Source organism: Tamandua tetradactyla, chromosome 7 (genome assembly GCF_023851605.1).
Source record: "Tamandua tetradactyla isolate mTamTet1 chromosome 7, mTamTet1.pri, whole genome shotgun sequence".
In the NCBI taxonomy this organism is placed as follows: Eukaryota; Metazoa; Chordata; class Mammalia; order Pilosa; family Myrmecophagidae; genus Tamandua; species Tamandua tetradactyla.
In genome coordinates, this window is record NC_135333.1 from 111,870,810 (window position 1) to 111,888,639 (window position 17,830).

The 17,830-nt window shown below is 36.6% G+C and overlaps 1 protein-coding gene across 2 annotated transcripts in view; it reads left to right on the forward strand.

The window, feature by feature from the left end:
- DIP2B (disco interacting protein 2 homolog B) overlaps positions 1–17,830 on the forward strand; it is a 340,427-nt gene that overhangs the window by 223,725 nt on the left and 98,872 nt on the right. For both annotated transcript variants that reach the window (XM_077170884.1, XM_077170885.1), the window contains exon 4: positions 12,442–12,567. In XM_077170884.1, the coding sequence (XP_077026999.1) occupies positions 12,442–12,567 (126 nt within the window). The remainder of the gene's footprint in view (positions 1–12,441; positions 12,568–17,830) is intronic.

The window sequence follows — 17,830 nt, forward strand, 5'->3', positions numbered from 1 at the left end:
ATTATTGAGAAAGACTGGGTGAGATTGGAGTAGAAGTGATTATTGAAGAAAGTGCCACTTTTTAAAGTTTACCTATTTTGTCTAGGTTTTAGTTTTGGAACCATGCTGATGTTTAATTAACAAAGTTAGGAAGGTACCTATGGAATACAAATAAAAACAAAATAATCTATCTCTGTTCAGGAGTGAGTTGGAGAGAACTAGCCTAAGTAACTTTTGAACACCATAGTTTATATACTTCAGTCTAAACACAAAAAGAAGTGTAAACAGATATTAAACTCTTGTTAGAAATTTATTTTTCGTAGTGGTATGGGATAACAATTTCAAAATAACTTTCTGCTGTTGTAGGATTTGAGTGAACGAGTAAAATGAATTGAGGATATTGCAAATGAAATTTCTTACTATTAGAGAAGGACTTAATAATGAAAGGAGACTTAGGGGCCAAGATTGTCGCTTAGTGAAGTGTGGGATTTAGTTCATCCTCCAGAGCAGCTAATAAATAGCCAGGAACAGTAAAGAACCACTGCTGGGGCCACGTCAGTGATGGGACACACGGTGTACCCCAGTCTGGACCAGCTGGACTGGCTGTGAGCTCACCCAGAACTGTGAGCTCCCCAAACCACTGTGGCCGGAACTCCTACCCCACAAGCTGCTTCCCAAAAGGGAAAGGAAAGAGACTTTACTAACAGCAGGGGCTGAGCACAACCAGACTCCTATTGTGGAATTAATTAACAAATTCTGACTACTAAAAGTAGTCCCCCAGCTCAGCTGAACCTCAAGTGTAAGTGGAGGTTACTGGGTTTTGCACTGCTGCAGAGGTGGCACGGCTGACAGAAAAAAAAAGAAACAAACAAACAAAAAGCCAAAACCCAAAACAACAACAACAAAAGAAAAAAACAGATTTTTTTTTTTTTAGATTTGAAAAGGTCTGGGCTCTGAAGGAAAGGAGGGGGCACATAGGACCTGGAGATACACAGAGCAACGTACCAACTTAAGCTCTTGATTGGCAAACCCAAGGAACGGGGATCCTGCTCTGAAAAGGATTTTTCTTTTTTGTTTTGGTAGCTGTGTTTCCATGGCTTGACCGCTCTTTGGATACAACTGCAAGTCCTCTTGGGCTCCACTGCCCCAGGCATAGGCAGAATTAAGCTCGTTTGAGTGTTTATCTGGAGCCTGTGCCTTCCCCAGGAGAGGTGTGGGGCCCAGGTCAGGTGGATTCTCTCCACCAAGGAGTTCAGACCCCAGGGTCTGGAAAAGTGAAGCAATTAAAACCAGACTACAACCTGTCCTCTGTCTCCACCATGCCTTCAGCAGGGAGAGTCTGCTGAAGTTAAAAGTACCACATCACCTTATGCTGATGGGACCTGCAGGCAGACAAGTGCCACATACTGGGCAGGATAGGAAGAACTGAGAGCCCAGAGGCTTTATAGGAAAGCCTTTCAATCTGCTGAGTCTCACCCTCAGGGAAAACTGATGCAGGTGACTCTTTCCTCCTGACAAGAGGCCAGTTTGGTCTGGGAAAATCTGTCTGGGGTCTATAATACCTAAGAAGACCCTCCTGAGGGGGGAGAAAAAGGTACCATACAGGCAGGGCAAGAAATAAAAAAACAACTGAAAAATTTTGATCTGTTAAACAAAACCTAAGCTTCAGGTCCAGAATAAGCTGAACTGAATGTCAAAGAACAGAGAGACAAAAAAATCATCCAGCAAGAAAATCCTAGGTAACAAAAGGAAATCAGTCTCCAGAATAAACTAATTAAGGTAATTAAATGCCTAGACACTAGCAAAAAATAACAAATCATTCTAGGAAAATTGAAGATATGGCCCAGTCAAAGGAACAAACCAACAATTCAAATGAGATACAGGAGTTGAAACAATTAATTCAGAATGTTCGAACAGACATGGAAAACCTCATCAAAAATTGAATCAGTGAATTGAGGGAGGATATAAAGAAGACAAGGAATGGATGAAAAGAAGAAATTGAAAGTCTGGAAAAACAAAGAACTTATGGGAATAAAAGGCACAGTAGAAGAGATAAGGAAAAAATGGAAACCTAAATGTCAGATTTTAAGAGCAGAAGATAGGATTAGTGAACTGGAGGACAGGACATCTGAAATCTGACAAGCAAAATATAATATAGGGAAAAGGATGGAAAAATATGAGCAGGGACTCAGGGAATTGAATGGCAATATGAAGCACATGAATATATGTGTTGTGGGTGTCCCAGAAGAAGAGAAGGGAAAAAGAGGTGAAAAAGTAATGGAGGAAATTATCAATGAAAGTTTCCCAATGCATATGAAAGACTTAAAATTACAGATCCAAGAAGTGCAGTGGACCCCAAGCAGAACTGATCCAAATTAACATACTTCAAAACAATTACTAATCAGAATGTCAGATGTCAAAGAGAAAGAGATAATCTTGAAAGCAGCAAGAGAAAAGCAATCCATCACACACAAGGGAAGCCCAATAAGACTATGTGTAGATTTCTCAGCAGAAACCATGGAGGCGAGAAGACGGTGGAATGATATGTTTAAATTACTAAAAGAGAAAAACTGCCAACCAAGAATTCTATATCCAACAAAATTGTCATTCAAAAATGGGAGGTAAATTAAAGCATTTTCAGACAAAAAAAATCACTGAGAGAATTTGTGACCAAGAGACTGGGTCTGCAAGAAATACTAAAGGGAGCATTAGAGACAGATACAAAAAGACAGGAGAGAGAGGTGTGGAGAAGAGTGTAGAAATGAAGACTATCAGTAAAGGTAAAAAGAAGGAACATTAGGTATGACTTATAAAATCCAAAAGACAAACTGGTAGAAAAAAGTACTGCCCATGCAGTAATAACACTAAATGTTAATGGATTAAACTCCCCAGTCAAAAGACATAGACTGGCAGAATGGATTAAAAAACAGGACCCATCTATATGCTGTCTACAGGAAATGCGTCTTAGACCCAAGGATAAACATAGGTTGAAATTCAAAGGTTGGGAAAAGATATTCCATGCAAATAACAATCAGAAAAGAGCAGGAGTAATTTTACTAATATCCATCAAATTAGACTTCAAATGTAACATAGTTGAAAGAGACAAAGAAGGACACCATGTATTAATAAAAGGAACAATTCAACAAGAAGATATAACAATCATAAATATTTATATACCAAGCCAGAATGCTCCAAAATACATGATGCAAATGCTGAAAAGAGAAATAGACACATCTACCATAATAGTTGGAGACTCCAATTTCCCACCCTTATCAATGGACAGAACATCTAGACAGAAGATCAGTAAAGAAACAGAGAATTTGAATAATGCAATAAATGAGCTAGACTTAACAGACATTTGTAGAACATTATACCCCACAGCAGCAAGATATACCTTTTTCTCAAGTGCTCATGGATGATTCTCAAGAATAGACCATATGCTGGGTCACAAGGCAAGTCTCAATAAATTTTAAAAAATTGAAATCATACAAAACACCTTCTCAGATCATAAAGGAATGATGTTGGAAATCAATAATAGGTAAAGTGCCAGAAAATTCACAAATATGTGGAGGCTCAACAATACACTCTAAAATAACCAGTGGGTCAAGGAAGAAACTACAAGAGAAATCAGTAAATATCTTGAGGCAAATGAAAATTAAAACATGACATATCAAAACTTATGGGATGCAGCAAAGGCAGTGCTAAGAGGGAAATTTATTGCCCTAAATGCCCAAATCAAAAAAGTAGAAAGGCAAAAATCAAGGAATTAACTATCCACTTGGAAGAACTAGAGAAAGAACAGCAAACTAACCCCAAAGCAAGCAAAAGGAAAGAAATAATGAAGATTAGAGCAGAAATAAATGAAATTGAGAACATGAAAAAATCAAGAAAATCAACAAAACCAAAAGTTGGTTCTGTGAGAAAATGAGATTGATGGACCCTTAGCCAGGTTGACAAAAAGAAGAGAGAGGATGCAAATAAGCAAAATCAGTACAGAAAGAGGAGACATAACCACTGACCCAACGGAAATAAAGGCACTAATGAGAGGATACTGTGAACAACTTTATACTGATAAACTCAGCAATGTAGACGAAATGGACAACTTTCTAGAAAGGCATGAACAACCAACATTGACTTGAGAAGAAATAGACGACCTCAACAAACCAATCACAAGTAAAGAAATCGAATCAGTCATTAAGAAGTGGCCCAAACAATGTGGGATAGAAATCCTAGGATGAGCTGAGACTCAGCATCTATAGATTGAGAAAACCTTCTCGACCAAAAGGGGAAAGAGTGAAATGAGACAAAGTGTCAATGGCTGAGAGATTCCAGACAGAGTCGAAATGTTTTCCTGGAGGTTATTCTTACGCATTAAGTAGATATCACCTTGTTAGTCAAAATGTAATGAAGAGGCTGGAAGGAACTGCCTGAAAATGTAGAGCTGTGTTCCAGTAGCCATGTTTCTTGAAGATGATTGTATAATGATATAGCTTTCACAGTGTGACTGTGTGATTGTGAAAACCTTGTGTCTAATGCTCCTTTTATCTCCCTTGTCAACAGGCAAGTAGAACATATGGAATAAAAATAAATAATAGAGGGAACAAATGTTAAAATAAATTAAGATTGAAATGCTAGTGATCAGTGAAAGGGAGGGGCAAGAGGTATGGTATGTATGAATTTTTTTCTGTTGTCTTTTTATTTCTTTTTCAGAATTAATGCAAATGTTCTAAGAAATGATCATAATGATGAGTATGCAACTATATGATGATATTGTGAATTACTGATTATGTATGTAGAACGGAATGATCATAAGTTAAGAATGTTTGCATTTGTTTGTTGTTATTTTTTTTAATTAATAAATTAATAAAAAAAAAATAAGTGCCCCAAAAAGAAAAGTCCAGGACCAGATGGTTTCATGCATGAATTCTACCAAACATTCAAGAAAGAATTAGTACCAATCCTGCTCAAACTCTTCAAAAAAATTGAAAAGGAGAAACCGCTACCCAACTCATTGTACAAAGCCAACATCACCCTCATACCAAATTCAAAGATATTACATAAAATGAAAACTACAGACCAATCTCTCTTATGAATATAGATGCAAAAATCTTCAACAAAATTCTTATAAATCGAATCCAGCGGCATATTTAAAGAATTATATACCTTACCAAGTGGGATTCATCCCAGTATGCAAGGATGGTCAACATAAGAAAATCAGTTAATGTAATACACCATATCAAGAAATCAAAGCAGAAAAACCACGTGATCATCTAGATTGATGCAGAAAAGGCATTTGACAAAATTCAACCTCCTTTCCTGTTGAAAACACTTCAAAGGATAGGAATAGAAGGGAACTTCCTCAACATGATACAGGGAATATATGAAAAACCCACAGCTAACATCATCCTCAATGGCGATAAGCTGAAAACTTTCCCCCTGAGATCAAGAACAAGATAAGGATGTCCACTATCACCATTGTTATTTAGCATTGTGTTGGAAGTTCTGGCCAGAGCAATTAGATTAGAAAAAGAAATACAAGGCATCAAAATTGGAAAGGAAGAAGTAAAACTCTCACTGTTTGCAGATGATATGATGCTATATGTCGAAAACCCTGAAAACTCCACAGCAAAACTACTAGAGCTAATAAACGAGTACAGCAAAGTGGCAGGTTACAAGATCATCACTCAAAAATCTGTAGTGTTTCTATACTCGTAATGAACAATCTGAGGGGGAAATCATGAAAAAAAATTCCATTTACAATTGCAACCAAAAGAATAAAATATTTATGAATAAATTTAACTAAAGACACAAAAGACATATACTGCGAAAACTGTAAGAAGTTGCTAAAAGAAATCACAGAAGATCTAGATACATGGAAGGGCATGCCGTGTTCATGGATTAAAAGACTAAATATAGTTACGATGTCAGTTCTACCTAAATTGATTTATAGATTCGATGCAATAACAATTAAAATCCCAAAAACTTACTAAAGATAGATATACTGACCAATGGAATCAAGTGTTCAGATATAGACCCTCTCATCAATGGACAATTAATCTTTGATAAGGCAGTCAAGCCAACTCACCTAGAACAGGACAGTTTCTTCAATAAATGGTGCCTAGGGAACTGGATATCCACATGCAAAAGAATGAAAGAGGATACATATCTCACACCCTGTACAAAAATTAACTCAGAGTGGGTTAAAGACCTAAACAGTAGATCTATGACCATAAAACTGTTAGAAGAAAATGTAAGGAATATCTTATAAATCTTTTAATAGGAGACGGTTTCCTAGATCTTACACCGAAAACACGAATATTGAAGAAATATATAAATAAATGGGACTCCTGAAAATTGAACACTTGTGCATCAAAGAACTTCATCAAGAAAGTAAAAAGACAGCCTATGCAGTGGGAGACAATATTTGGAAACAATGTATCAGGTAAAGTTCGAGTATCCAGAATGTATAAAGAGATTGTTCGACTCAACAACAAAAAGACAGATAACCCAATTACAAAATGGACAAAAGACTTGAACAGTCACTTCTCAGAAGAGAAAATACAAATGGCCAAAAGGCACATGAAAAGATGCTCAGCTTCCCTGGCTATTAGGAAAATGCAAATCAAAACCACATGAGATATCATCTCACACCCACCAGAATAGCCATTATCAATAAAACAGAAAATGACAAACGCTAGAGAGGATATGGAGAAAGAGGCACACTAATCCACTGTTGATGGTAATGTCAAATGGTACAACTGCTGTGGAAGGCAGTTTGATGGTTCCTCAGGAAGCTAAGTATAGACTTGCCATATGACCCAGCAATACCATTCCTGGTTATCTACTCAGATGACATGAGGGCAAAGACACAAATGGACATTTGCAGACCAGTGTTTATAGCAGCATTATTTACAATTGCCAAGAGATGGAAACAGCCCAAATGTCCATCACCAGACGAGTGGCTAAACAAGCCATGATATATACAAATAATGGAATATTATGCAGCTTTAAGACAGAATAAAGTTATGAAGTATGTAACAATATGGATGAACCTTAAGGACATTATGCTGAGTGAGATTAACCAGAAACAGAAGGACAAATACTGTGTCGCCTCACTTTATGAACTAACATTAATGAATGAACTTGGATAATTTCAGTTAAGAACAGAGGTAATCTGGAGATAGAAATAGGGTAGATATTGGGTAATTGAAACTGAAGGGATAAAGATTGTTCAATGATTGTAAAAATTCAGAAATGGATAACACAATACTACCTAACTGTAATACAATAATGTTAGAACAGTGAATGAAGCTGAATGTGAAAATGATAGGAGGAGGAGGCCTGGGGGCACAGATGAAATCAGAAGAAAAGATATATGATAAAGGCTGAGATGGTATAATGTAGGAATGCCTAGAGTGTATAATGATAGTGACTAAATGTACAAATTTAAAAATGTTTTGCATGAGGAAGAACAAAGGAATGTCAATACTGCAGGGTATTAAAAATATATGGTAATTAATATTTTAAAAATTTATGTGTGAGACTAAAGTGAAAAATGTTTATTTGGTACAAAATTTATATTTTGGCTAGTGCATTTCTCAATCTAAGTTATGTGGACAGCTTAATTGAACACCATAAGTACATGGAATCTTGAGTAAGGCTTGAGATTTTGTAGATTTGTCCAAAGTGATGCCTATATAAATCCCAGAAGGATTTGAACAGTGAATAAAAAGTATTTGCAAAGTCCCCTTGGGGGAATGGTGAGAAAGGGGGAAAATTCAACGTCCGAAGAGGAGAATTCTTGATCTTCTCACAATCAGTGGGGACAACCAAAGCAATAGGCTGAGCCCCAAACTTGGGGTTTGTTCATATGAAACTTAACTCCGCAGAGGATAGGCTCAGCTTAAAATTAGGCCTAAGAGTCACCCCCAAGAGAACCTCTTTTGTTGCTCAGATGTGGCCTCTCTCTCTCAGCCAACACAACAAGGGCATGTCCCATGCCCTTTCCCTCTCTACATGGGGCATGACAGGAGTGTGGACCTTTCTGGCAACATGGGACAGAAATCCTTGAATGAGCTGGAACTTAGCATCAAGGGATTTAGAAAACTTTCTCGACCAAAAGGGGGAACAGAGAAATGAGAGAAAATAAAGTATCAGTGGCTGAGAGATTCCAAACAGAGTCGAGAGGTTATCCTGGAGGTTATTCTTATGCATTAAATAGATATCAGCTTTTTAGTTAAGGCGTAACAGAGAGGTTGGAGGGAACTGCCTGAAAATCTGGGGCTGTGCTGCATAGCCATGTTCCTTGAAGATGATTGTATAAAGATAGAGCTTTCGCAATGTGACTGTGTGATTGTGAAAACCTTGTGTCTGATACTTCTGTTATCTACCTTATCGACAGACAAGTAAAACTTATGGATTAAAAATAAATAAATAATAGGTGGAACAAATATGAAAATAAATTTAGTAAATTGAAATGCTAGTGATCAATGAAAGGGAGGGATAAGGGGTATGGTGTGTATGAATTTTTTTTCTGTTTATTTCTTTTTCTGAATAGATGGAAATGTAAGAAATGATCATGATGATGAATATACAACTATATGATGAAAAAAAGAATTCATATTGCATGTTTATTGGTTTTATTAATAAAAGTTTTTAAAAATGGAAGGTGGTAAAACCAGAATAAATTCTATGGTGCTGCGTTGGAAGTGGAGGTGTCAATAGAAACTCAGTGCTTTTAGTATATTTATTGATAGAAAAAAAGAGGAAATAAAGAGTTATTCAGAATAATGGGAGTATGTCAGAAATACATAAGAGCCTGTCAACTAAATGTCAGGTAATGTGAGTATCAAAATTAATAATGATAATTGTGTAATGGGTACAGAGTTTCTGTTTGGGTTGATGAAGTTTTGGTATTGGATAGTGATGATGGTAGCATGTATAATATTGTAAATGTATTTGTTGCCTCTCATTTGTACACTTAAAATGGTTAAAATGATGTATTTGTGTTATAAATATATATCACAGTAAAAATTTTAAAAAAAATAAAAATATATAATGATCTTCACAAAACAGCTATGGAATTAAAGAAGACTTGATGGATAAAAAGTAAATAAATAAATGAGGAAGTCTTAAGGAAAGCTTTTTCTCATAACAGAATACCAACTAATGTGGCATAATTTTATTCTTGGCCTGGTGGCTTAGTCTCTTTCTCTCCCTCCCTCGCCATTTTGGCATGTCCGGTTCTTCTAGACCTCTGAATTACAAGCCTCACCGGTGACTAGTGATGATGCAGTCTTGTCTCTCTAACCCTATTGGTCTTCTCCTTAGTCCTCCACCTACCCAAAATCCTCTGCTACGGGTATACTCAGGAACAGCATCTCTATGGTCACAGTCACTCATCCGTCCTCCCTGTGTGATTGGCTACCCTCCCCTGGAGGCCACGCCCTAACTTCGCCTCTCCTCAAACTGTATATAACCCAGGGCTCACCGAGCCTCTGGTCTTTAGCTACTGGCCGCCCTGGCATAAGCGTCTACCAACAATAAAGCTACCTCGCTTCATGCCTTAATTGACTCGGCCTCCAGTCCTTTAGACCCGCAGCGAGGTCTCCTGCGCGCGCCCCTTGGACCCAGACCCCTGGCTCGAGCCCCTTTTCTGCGTGCGGCAGTGTCGTCTAGCAAGCAGTGAGAAGCTGAGGAGTAGAGGGTCCCCGATAGTTTAGCGGTTGGGCCAAACCGCAAACTAATAAATGTAGAGTGTAAAAGCACCATCTTATAACTGTTATAGTATGTGCTGGTTTGAAACGGGTATATATTCCAGAAAAGTCATTTTCCTTCAATCCTGATCCAATGTTATGGGGCCAGACCTATTGTTTAGAGTAGAACCTTTGATTAGATTATATCCATGGAGATTGACCCACTCAATTGTGACTGTGGCCTTTTGATTAGATTACTTCATGGAGATGTGCGCCCAGTTGTTGGTGTGACATTTTGATTAGATGGAGATGTGACTCCGTCTACTCATAGTGGATCTTGATTAGTTTCCTGGAGTCTTTTAAAAGAGAAAACATTTTGGAGAAAGCTCAGCCTACAGACACATAGACATTTGGAGATCCTTGGAGTGCCAGTTGAGAGAGCAGATGCCTAAATACCCATGTGTGGAGATGCACAGCTCAGTAAAAGTCACCATGTGCCTTCCCATGAGTGAGCAAGCCAGAACCCTGTGTTGTGTCCCAGAGGAGGTAAGTAAGTGAAGGTCTATAAACACTTAGAGAAGAAACCACTGGCATCAGAAGCTGGAAGCATTGGAAGTGGAAATAAGGACCCGCAGATACCAGCCACATGACTTTCCATGTGACAAACAACAGCCTTTCTTGAGTCAAGATATCTGTTTCTGGACGCCTTTTGGACATTTTTATGGCCTTAAAAGTTAACAAATCCCCTTTATAAAAGCCAACCCATTTCTGTTATATTGAATTCCAGCTGCATTAGCAAAATAAAACAGTAGTAATTGATTCAACAAAGAATTAGCAATTGATTCTAAAACTAATGGATGAAGGTTTGATGAGGTATATAACATAACATCTCAAAAGTATCTATCCCACAAATTTTTTATTAATTTCAAAAGAATAAATAGTAACTTTACAGTGGATTAATTTAGCAGACACCATCTTAACCAAGTAATCAGTCACAAGTAATAGGACATATGCATCATGACATCATGCTCTGAGGATATATTTCTGTGGTATACCTGCAAAAATGTATAGCCTGAATCTAATGATGAGGAAACATCAAACAAACCAAAATTCAGGGACATTTAAAAAAGTAGTGTATACTCTTCAGAAATGTCAAGGTAAATGAAAGACAGGGAAAGACTGAGAAACTGTTCTAGATTATAGATAATTGAGAGACATGACAGCTAACTATAATATGTGATCCTTTATTGGATTCTGGATCCAGAAAATAAGAGGTAAAAAAACTATAAAGTACATTGTTGAGACAGTTGGCTAAATTAGAATATGATTGTGGGTTAAGTAATAGTTTGTATTAATGTTGAATTTCTGGGTTTTGATAATTATACTTTGGTAATATAAGAGAAAAATTTTTGTTTTTAGGGAATACATGTTGAAGTATTTATGGGAAAAAAACACATATATTTTGACCTCAATAATTTTTGGAATTAATCCTGAGGAAATAATCAGATGTGTGTTCTAAGATGAAAAGTATTGAATTCTTCGTACTCTGAATAGTTGCTGTGAAAAGTAGCAAAAATTTAGAAACAACCTAATATTTGATAGTAAAGGTTTTGTTAAATTATGACACATTAATACAGTGAAATACTATGTAACCCTTTTAAAATTATGTTGTAGATCTATATTTATACAGAAAGATGTTTCTGGTTATATTAAGGTTTTTTTGGCTTATAAGAAATAAGGCCAATTTGAACTACCTTAGGTGAATAGTTCATAGAAGGAAAGGAACAGCTGAGAATGCTTAGAAAGGGAGAGGAAGCTCTGGGGACCTCAACTTTGAAGCTCAGGGACTTTCTTTCTCTCCAGGGAACTGTCATTCAGGTTACACAGCTCTGGATTCTGCAGTTTCTTGGTTTATAGTTTAAATTTCCACAAAAGAGAATCTGATTGGCCCAGCTTTTATAAGGCTTTACCTAGGACAACAGGCCTTAGGGATGGTTTGCATGTATGTTGGGCCCTTTCCTAGAGAAGAGGAAATTGTTTTTGTTAACTAGGGAGGCATCTTAGTTCTTGACTATGGCGCTAGGATTTTTTAAGTCAAAAAAAAAAGCAGAGTGAAAAATACTGTGTATAGTATGATCCCATTTTGTGGAAATGTAAGAGTTTTGAGGTGGGATGGAGAATCAAGAAGTTCTGTTTACATGCCAGTGGTGAGATTCCTATCAGACATTGTAGAGAAGAGCTAAAATATTTTGTGGCCAAAGTGACAATCCTCTGCCCTTATATTTTTCTAGATGAAAATTCACCCTTCTGGTCCTGTGGTACAGAAGAACTGAAAGGTCTCAACCTAGTGTTCTTTTAGACATTTAAACAAATCCTAAGCTTCTTTTCTTGAAAAATAGTGACTTGTCCTGTATGCATCTCTGCATTTCATCAGAGATGGAATTCCCTGCCAGGGCACAGATACATGTTAGGCTCTTGACACCCCCCCACCCTCCCAGCCACACACACCTCCATCACCTTCTTATCTGGTATGTTAAACAGTCACAGAATCATTCTGGACTTTATGTTCCACTTCTGTAAAATTCTCCTTGAGTTATTTTGTCTCTAGTTTTTATTTTGATTTTTAATTGGTCTAAAACAAATAATAAATAGAAAATCACCTAAATACCCCTTTTACCTTTTTTTCAGCAATTGAGGCAGATTCAGCTCACAGTGATAAACACTTTACGAGACAACAACTAATAAATGCAAATGTTTGATTTTTCAGATATCCACACAGAAGCGGTTCAAGCTGCACTGGCAAAACATAAAGAACAGAAAATGGCTTTGCCTATGCCCACCAAAAGACGGTCCACATTTGTCCAGTCTCCTCCGGATGCCTGCACACCTCCTGGTAGGTTTTTCAGAACTGTTTCTCTCTGACAGTTACTGCTTTGATGTTCCTCTTTTCTGAGGTAGGGGCTGAAACTTTTTCTACATCATCAGAGGTATAGAAGCACTCTGAAGGTAACGTGTTTTGATTGTCACAATGTCAACAACACACAAAAAGAGGATATACGAGTAAAACTATTAAAAACAAATTTCTTTCTTAATTCCAGCATTTCCTTGGTGTGACCCCCACGTTTCATGTGGCTGCAAATAAACACCAGCCAAAGCATAGGGTCTAAAAAAAATCCTGCTATGGTAAATAGCTGTTGACATCCAAAATATGACTCATACTCTTATATTTCTTTAAATCATTTATAGCACTAAATCAGATTCTTTGTCTCTACTGCAGTCATAGGAATAAGTGGATTTGGGATGAAATTTTGTTTCATTAAAGATTATTACTAACAGTTTGGGAAAGAGATCTTGCAATGTTGTAATAGATAGGAAAAACATATATAAGTATGTGTGTGTCTTTATGTTAATGTTTTATATGCATTTATGTATTTTTTGTATTTCTGTCAGTCTACTTTTTAAAGTGGAGTATGTAATCAGCAGAAACTAGTTTTCTTCATCTCTTCCCATTCAGACTTGGAATTTGAGGACTAACTGGGATAACCTTAAGTTGTCTTATCTATTCAGAATCTTTTCAAAGTTTTTTAAAACTTATATATTTTATCTTTTATAGGGTAAATTCTCAGACAACCTCTTGACATAGGTCTCTGAGACCAAATATAAGAAATTTATTTCAGAGCCTCATTTTAGTGTCTGTCTTCCTACTGTTATGTTACTGGTAATAAAATCTTTGAAAAAAATTTTCCCTATACTATTTTGGTCTTAATTATTTACCATGTGTTTTGGAGAGAGATCTAGGAAGGTTACATTGTTGTGGGTGGATTTTTATTCATAGCTGTCAAGTTGAACTATTCACACTGATCCAGGTTCATATTCATAGTTTTCTCCAAGGTTTTAGCTAACTTGTCAGAGCATATGGGTGTGCTGTGGGCTCATTAACTGTGTGTGCTTTTTCTTCCTCACATCTGTGGTGTCAATATGTTTGAAAGAGAAATAGCTCTGTGGCTTCAAGTGTTTCTTAAATTGTAACACAGATACCTCTAGCAGACCATCACAGTAAGACATTTTGCAGCTATAATGGTACATACTTCAAACCCTCATTCAAAATCTTGGATGGCTTCCTTTCTGCATTAGTACAGTGCCATTTGGGTCCCCATAGACAAAGGGGGCTCTCAGCTTGGTAGCTATTCCTTGTTGGCAAAGATTCCACTGTAGTGTGGCTGAGGGTTCAATTGTAGTAAATGGCAAAGGGTAGGGAGCTATGTGACGGGTAGTTCTTAGAAACAATCTTGTCCATAGCTGAATTAAAGAAATGCAGTTTCAGAGTAAATATTCTGCTCTTGTGGCCTCGGGTTAAATGTGAGTGTGCAGCAAAGGATCTTGAGAATGCTCAGAAGGAATGGAAACCTTTTTTACCCATTTTTGCAAAAGTCACTGCCTGAGGGGAATGTACCAACTTCAGAAACAAATCTTGGCTGTTCATTGCTGAAAGAGACCATAGTCCTTGAAATTCACTATAGGACCTTTATTTCTAAACATGTTCTACTTTGTCTGTAGCCACAATGAAAATGTGGCATTATGTTCTTGACCACCTTACAGGCTTTAATAATTAAAAGGTATGTTCCTTTGTCCTAAGACCTATATTCATTGGACCCAAATATATTTCCTGTTCTGGGGACCTCTGAAGAGCATTTGAGAAACCTTTATGTATGTTCAGGACATCTGGGTTGTTGAATGAAACATGGATTCTCTCCCAATCTAAAGAAACATTGCAACTCAGCACCCCACATAGAGATTTCCTCACACAGTCCCCACGTGAAACTAGATCTCTATTCTCTCATTCAACAAATGCATATATGCCTAGGACAAAATTTTTCTAGTAAGGAAATGTGGGAAGAAATGTATCATAAGAATTTGATTAGCACCTTTCATTTTAGGGGAGTGAAATTTACAATTTGCATATTAGGATTCCAATTCTATTCTTCAAGGTTCTAAAAGCCAATAGTTCAATACATATTTATTTGAATTACTTAACTGATGAAAATTGAGAGCTGCTTTTGAAGGGATTTAATAAAAAGGATTTAAGGAATAAAATATGTCATAAATCTTGGCTTCATTTATACTATCATATAGTATATGATAAATTTTCCATATACTGAAAAATTTGATTAATAGTTGGCATGGGAAATAGATTTTTGTTCATATATTATTCTCAAACAGTAAATTGGCAGTGACCCTAGAATTTGCTTATTGTTATGTATGCTAATTTCTGTCTCATGGATCAGAAAATTTAAATTTTCCAAGTAGGCAGCATCTATGTGACTCTTCAGGCCTGTGGCCTTTTAAAAAGATTTTTAGACTGTTTGAATTATTGCCATCCAGTTCCCTTTATGCGCTGAAATCATTTACTAATGTCATGAGGCAATTACCTCAGCTCTTTCTTTGTAGGGATTCTTTGTGTAATGTTCTTACTCATTCATACGGATAAACAGAATGACAAAAACTACAGCTTGTATTTTTTTTCCTCTATGCTTTTTCAGCACCCAGATGGACTTACTATCCTGTGTGGCATTCTTAGGGCCCACTGATGACCAAAGAGACCATATAATGACCTAAAAGCATTGGACACTGTTTAGACTAGCTTGGATAGAAAGAAGCTTAAATTCAGATGTCTTATTTCATGCAGCGTCCTGCTCCGGAATGGCTATAGTAATTCATAGGACCAGACAAGAAGTAGTTTACCTCTCTTTATATCTGTATATGAAAATGATGCCCATAAGCTGACTGGGCTATTACTATACTCTTTACATACCTGAATAATATTTTATGGAATTACAGTGTATTACAGAATGCAGAGGACTTTCATGTACATTGCTTCAGTTGTTCCTAATGAACACTTTGCTCCTCATAAGCAAAACAGACAAAGTAGGGCAGATTTCTTTAGGAGTGAGGAAACAAGCTTATTTTATAGTCATTAAGTGATTGGCCTATGCCAAACAACAATTGAATGTCAGAAGTCACATCTGGTTGTGTTTTTATTCTACTAAAGTGTCATACTTGGGAAATCCTTCTTGCTTAATATTAAAAGAAACTTGTGTGTGTACTGGAATTGGTTATTTTTTCCAAAAAAGTTGAGTAGTGGTTGCCTTCTGGGAACTTATAGCTCAAAACATCTCACAGTTAATAATTTGGACTTAAAAGTGAATCTAGTCTAAATTACCAATTTGGGGAGTTTTCCCCAAATATTCCATCTTAATTTCATTCAAAATCACAAAGTAAACAGTGTTGGCAAATTGTAATTCTATAAAGCTGCTCTAACTAATTGGTAAATTTTGAACATTTAATGGTATGCTTTCGTTATTGGGTTAAAAGTAATGGTCCACAATTATTTGGGGACTAGCCAAATACTCAGTATTTTTAAGCCCAAACAAAATGAATTTATTTCAATAGCTGATTGTAAAATTTAAGGTTTGCCTATGAAAGTAATTTCATAGCTTCCATTTATTGAGTACCCTCTGTGTATGAGTTCAAGGGTTAGGTGCTTATTAACATGTTCGTTTGTTTTCATTTTTAGTTCTCCCAACAATATTCCACTTCTTTTTAAAGATGAGAGAACAGGTTTAGAGACAACAGGTTTAGAGAGGCTCAATATCTTACCCAGACTTTGTATAGTCAAATAGATAACCTGAAAATTCTCCCCTAGAAACATAAGGGAAAGAAAATGCCCCTTTAGAAATGCCAGATAAAATATAACTAGCTTCCTTTTAAATGCATAAAAGAACAAGAAAGAGAATGAACACAGAGGATCCGAGTGTTGAGATGGTGCTAACTTTGGCTGCCCTCAGGGAGGAAGGGCAGTAAAGAAGGGAACCTTCATTTTAATTACCATAAGTGTGTAAAAGATAAAACCTTGGACCTATACTAAGTTGGAAGTTTGAATCGATGTCCCTTAAAGGGCTTACATCTTCAGCGACAATGTGAACTAGGAAAAATTAACCCGCCAGCAAAGGAAAATGTTGTCAAGAAATATTGCCTTGTGACTGGCCTTGGGATAACAGGAGGAGTGGGGACCTTCGCTGAAAATTACTGATCACTAGGTACAAGGTTGGAATTTTACTACCTGCCTGTTGAGAACTTAACATTAAAAAATGGTTCTATCAGATAGTTCCATCTCCCTACCCCATGTTAGTGACAGATACCCTTCCAATACAAAAATTTAGAATTGCCAAAGCCCAAACAACCCCAGAGAGAGGTATGGAAAGATCAAAGGTGATGGTGGAATTATACATAGAAGGTAGGACTTCACAAATGAATATGAATGCTGAATCATTAAACTGATACCTCTTTTTAGTCTCCAGTTTTCTAGAGCAGCTAGAAGTGAAAACCTAAAATTGTGAAATTGTAACCCATGTCAAACTCTGAAGTATGTTCTACAACTAATTGTGGTGCTGTGCTTTGAAATTTATAGCTTTTTTTAAAATATATGTTATTGTTCACAAAAGAAAGGAAAAAATGTCAGTTGTGATGATAAAAAAGTATTTAAGCCCTCTAGCCTCCTATATTCTGGAGCAGCTAGAAGGAAGAATATGAGAGGATTGTATGGTAGCCCATGACAAACTCTGGGATCTGTCCTGTAACCACTTTTTGAAGAGTGCTTTGAAAACTATTGCTTTTTTATTTCTTTGCTTTGTATATATGTTATACTATACAATAAAAAAGTTAAAAAAGAATTTATTCCTTCTAGCCTCCTATATTCTGGAGCAGCTAGAAGGAAAAATCTGAGAGGATGGTGTAGTAGCCCCTGCCATACTCTGAGATCTGTCCTGTAACTATTTATTGAAGAATGCTCTGAAAATTGTGGTTTTTTTCTTTCTTTGTTTTGTTATATATGTTACATTATATAATAAAAAAGTTAAAAAAAAAATGATTCCAGGCTGGTGATAACCATGGGCACAAACCATCTCTGGATGGATGCAACCTCCATTCACTGACATAGGATTCCCACAAGTCCACTGACCATGAGCTCACAATCTAAATAGAAAACTCTAGTGGAAATAATCCATCATGAGCAAAAGTTAATGGGAGGAAAATCTAGCAGAATGAAAACCCCTGAGAACTGACTTGCCCAGTAGCTATCAATGGCAGAGCTAAAAACT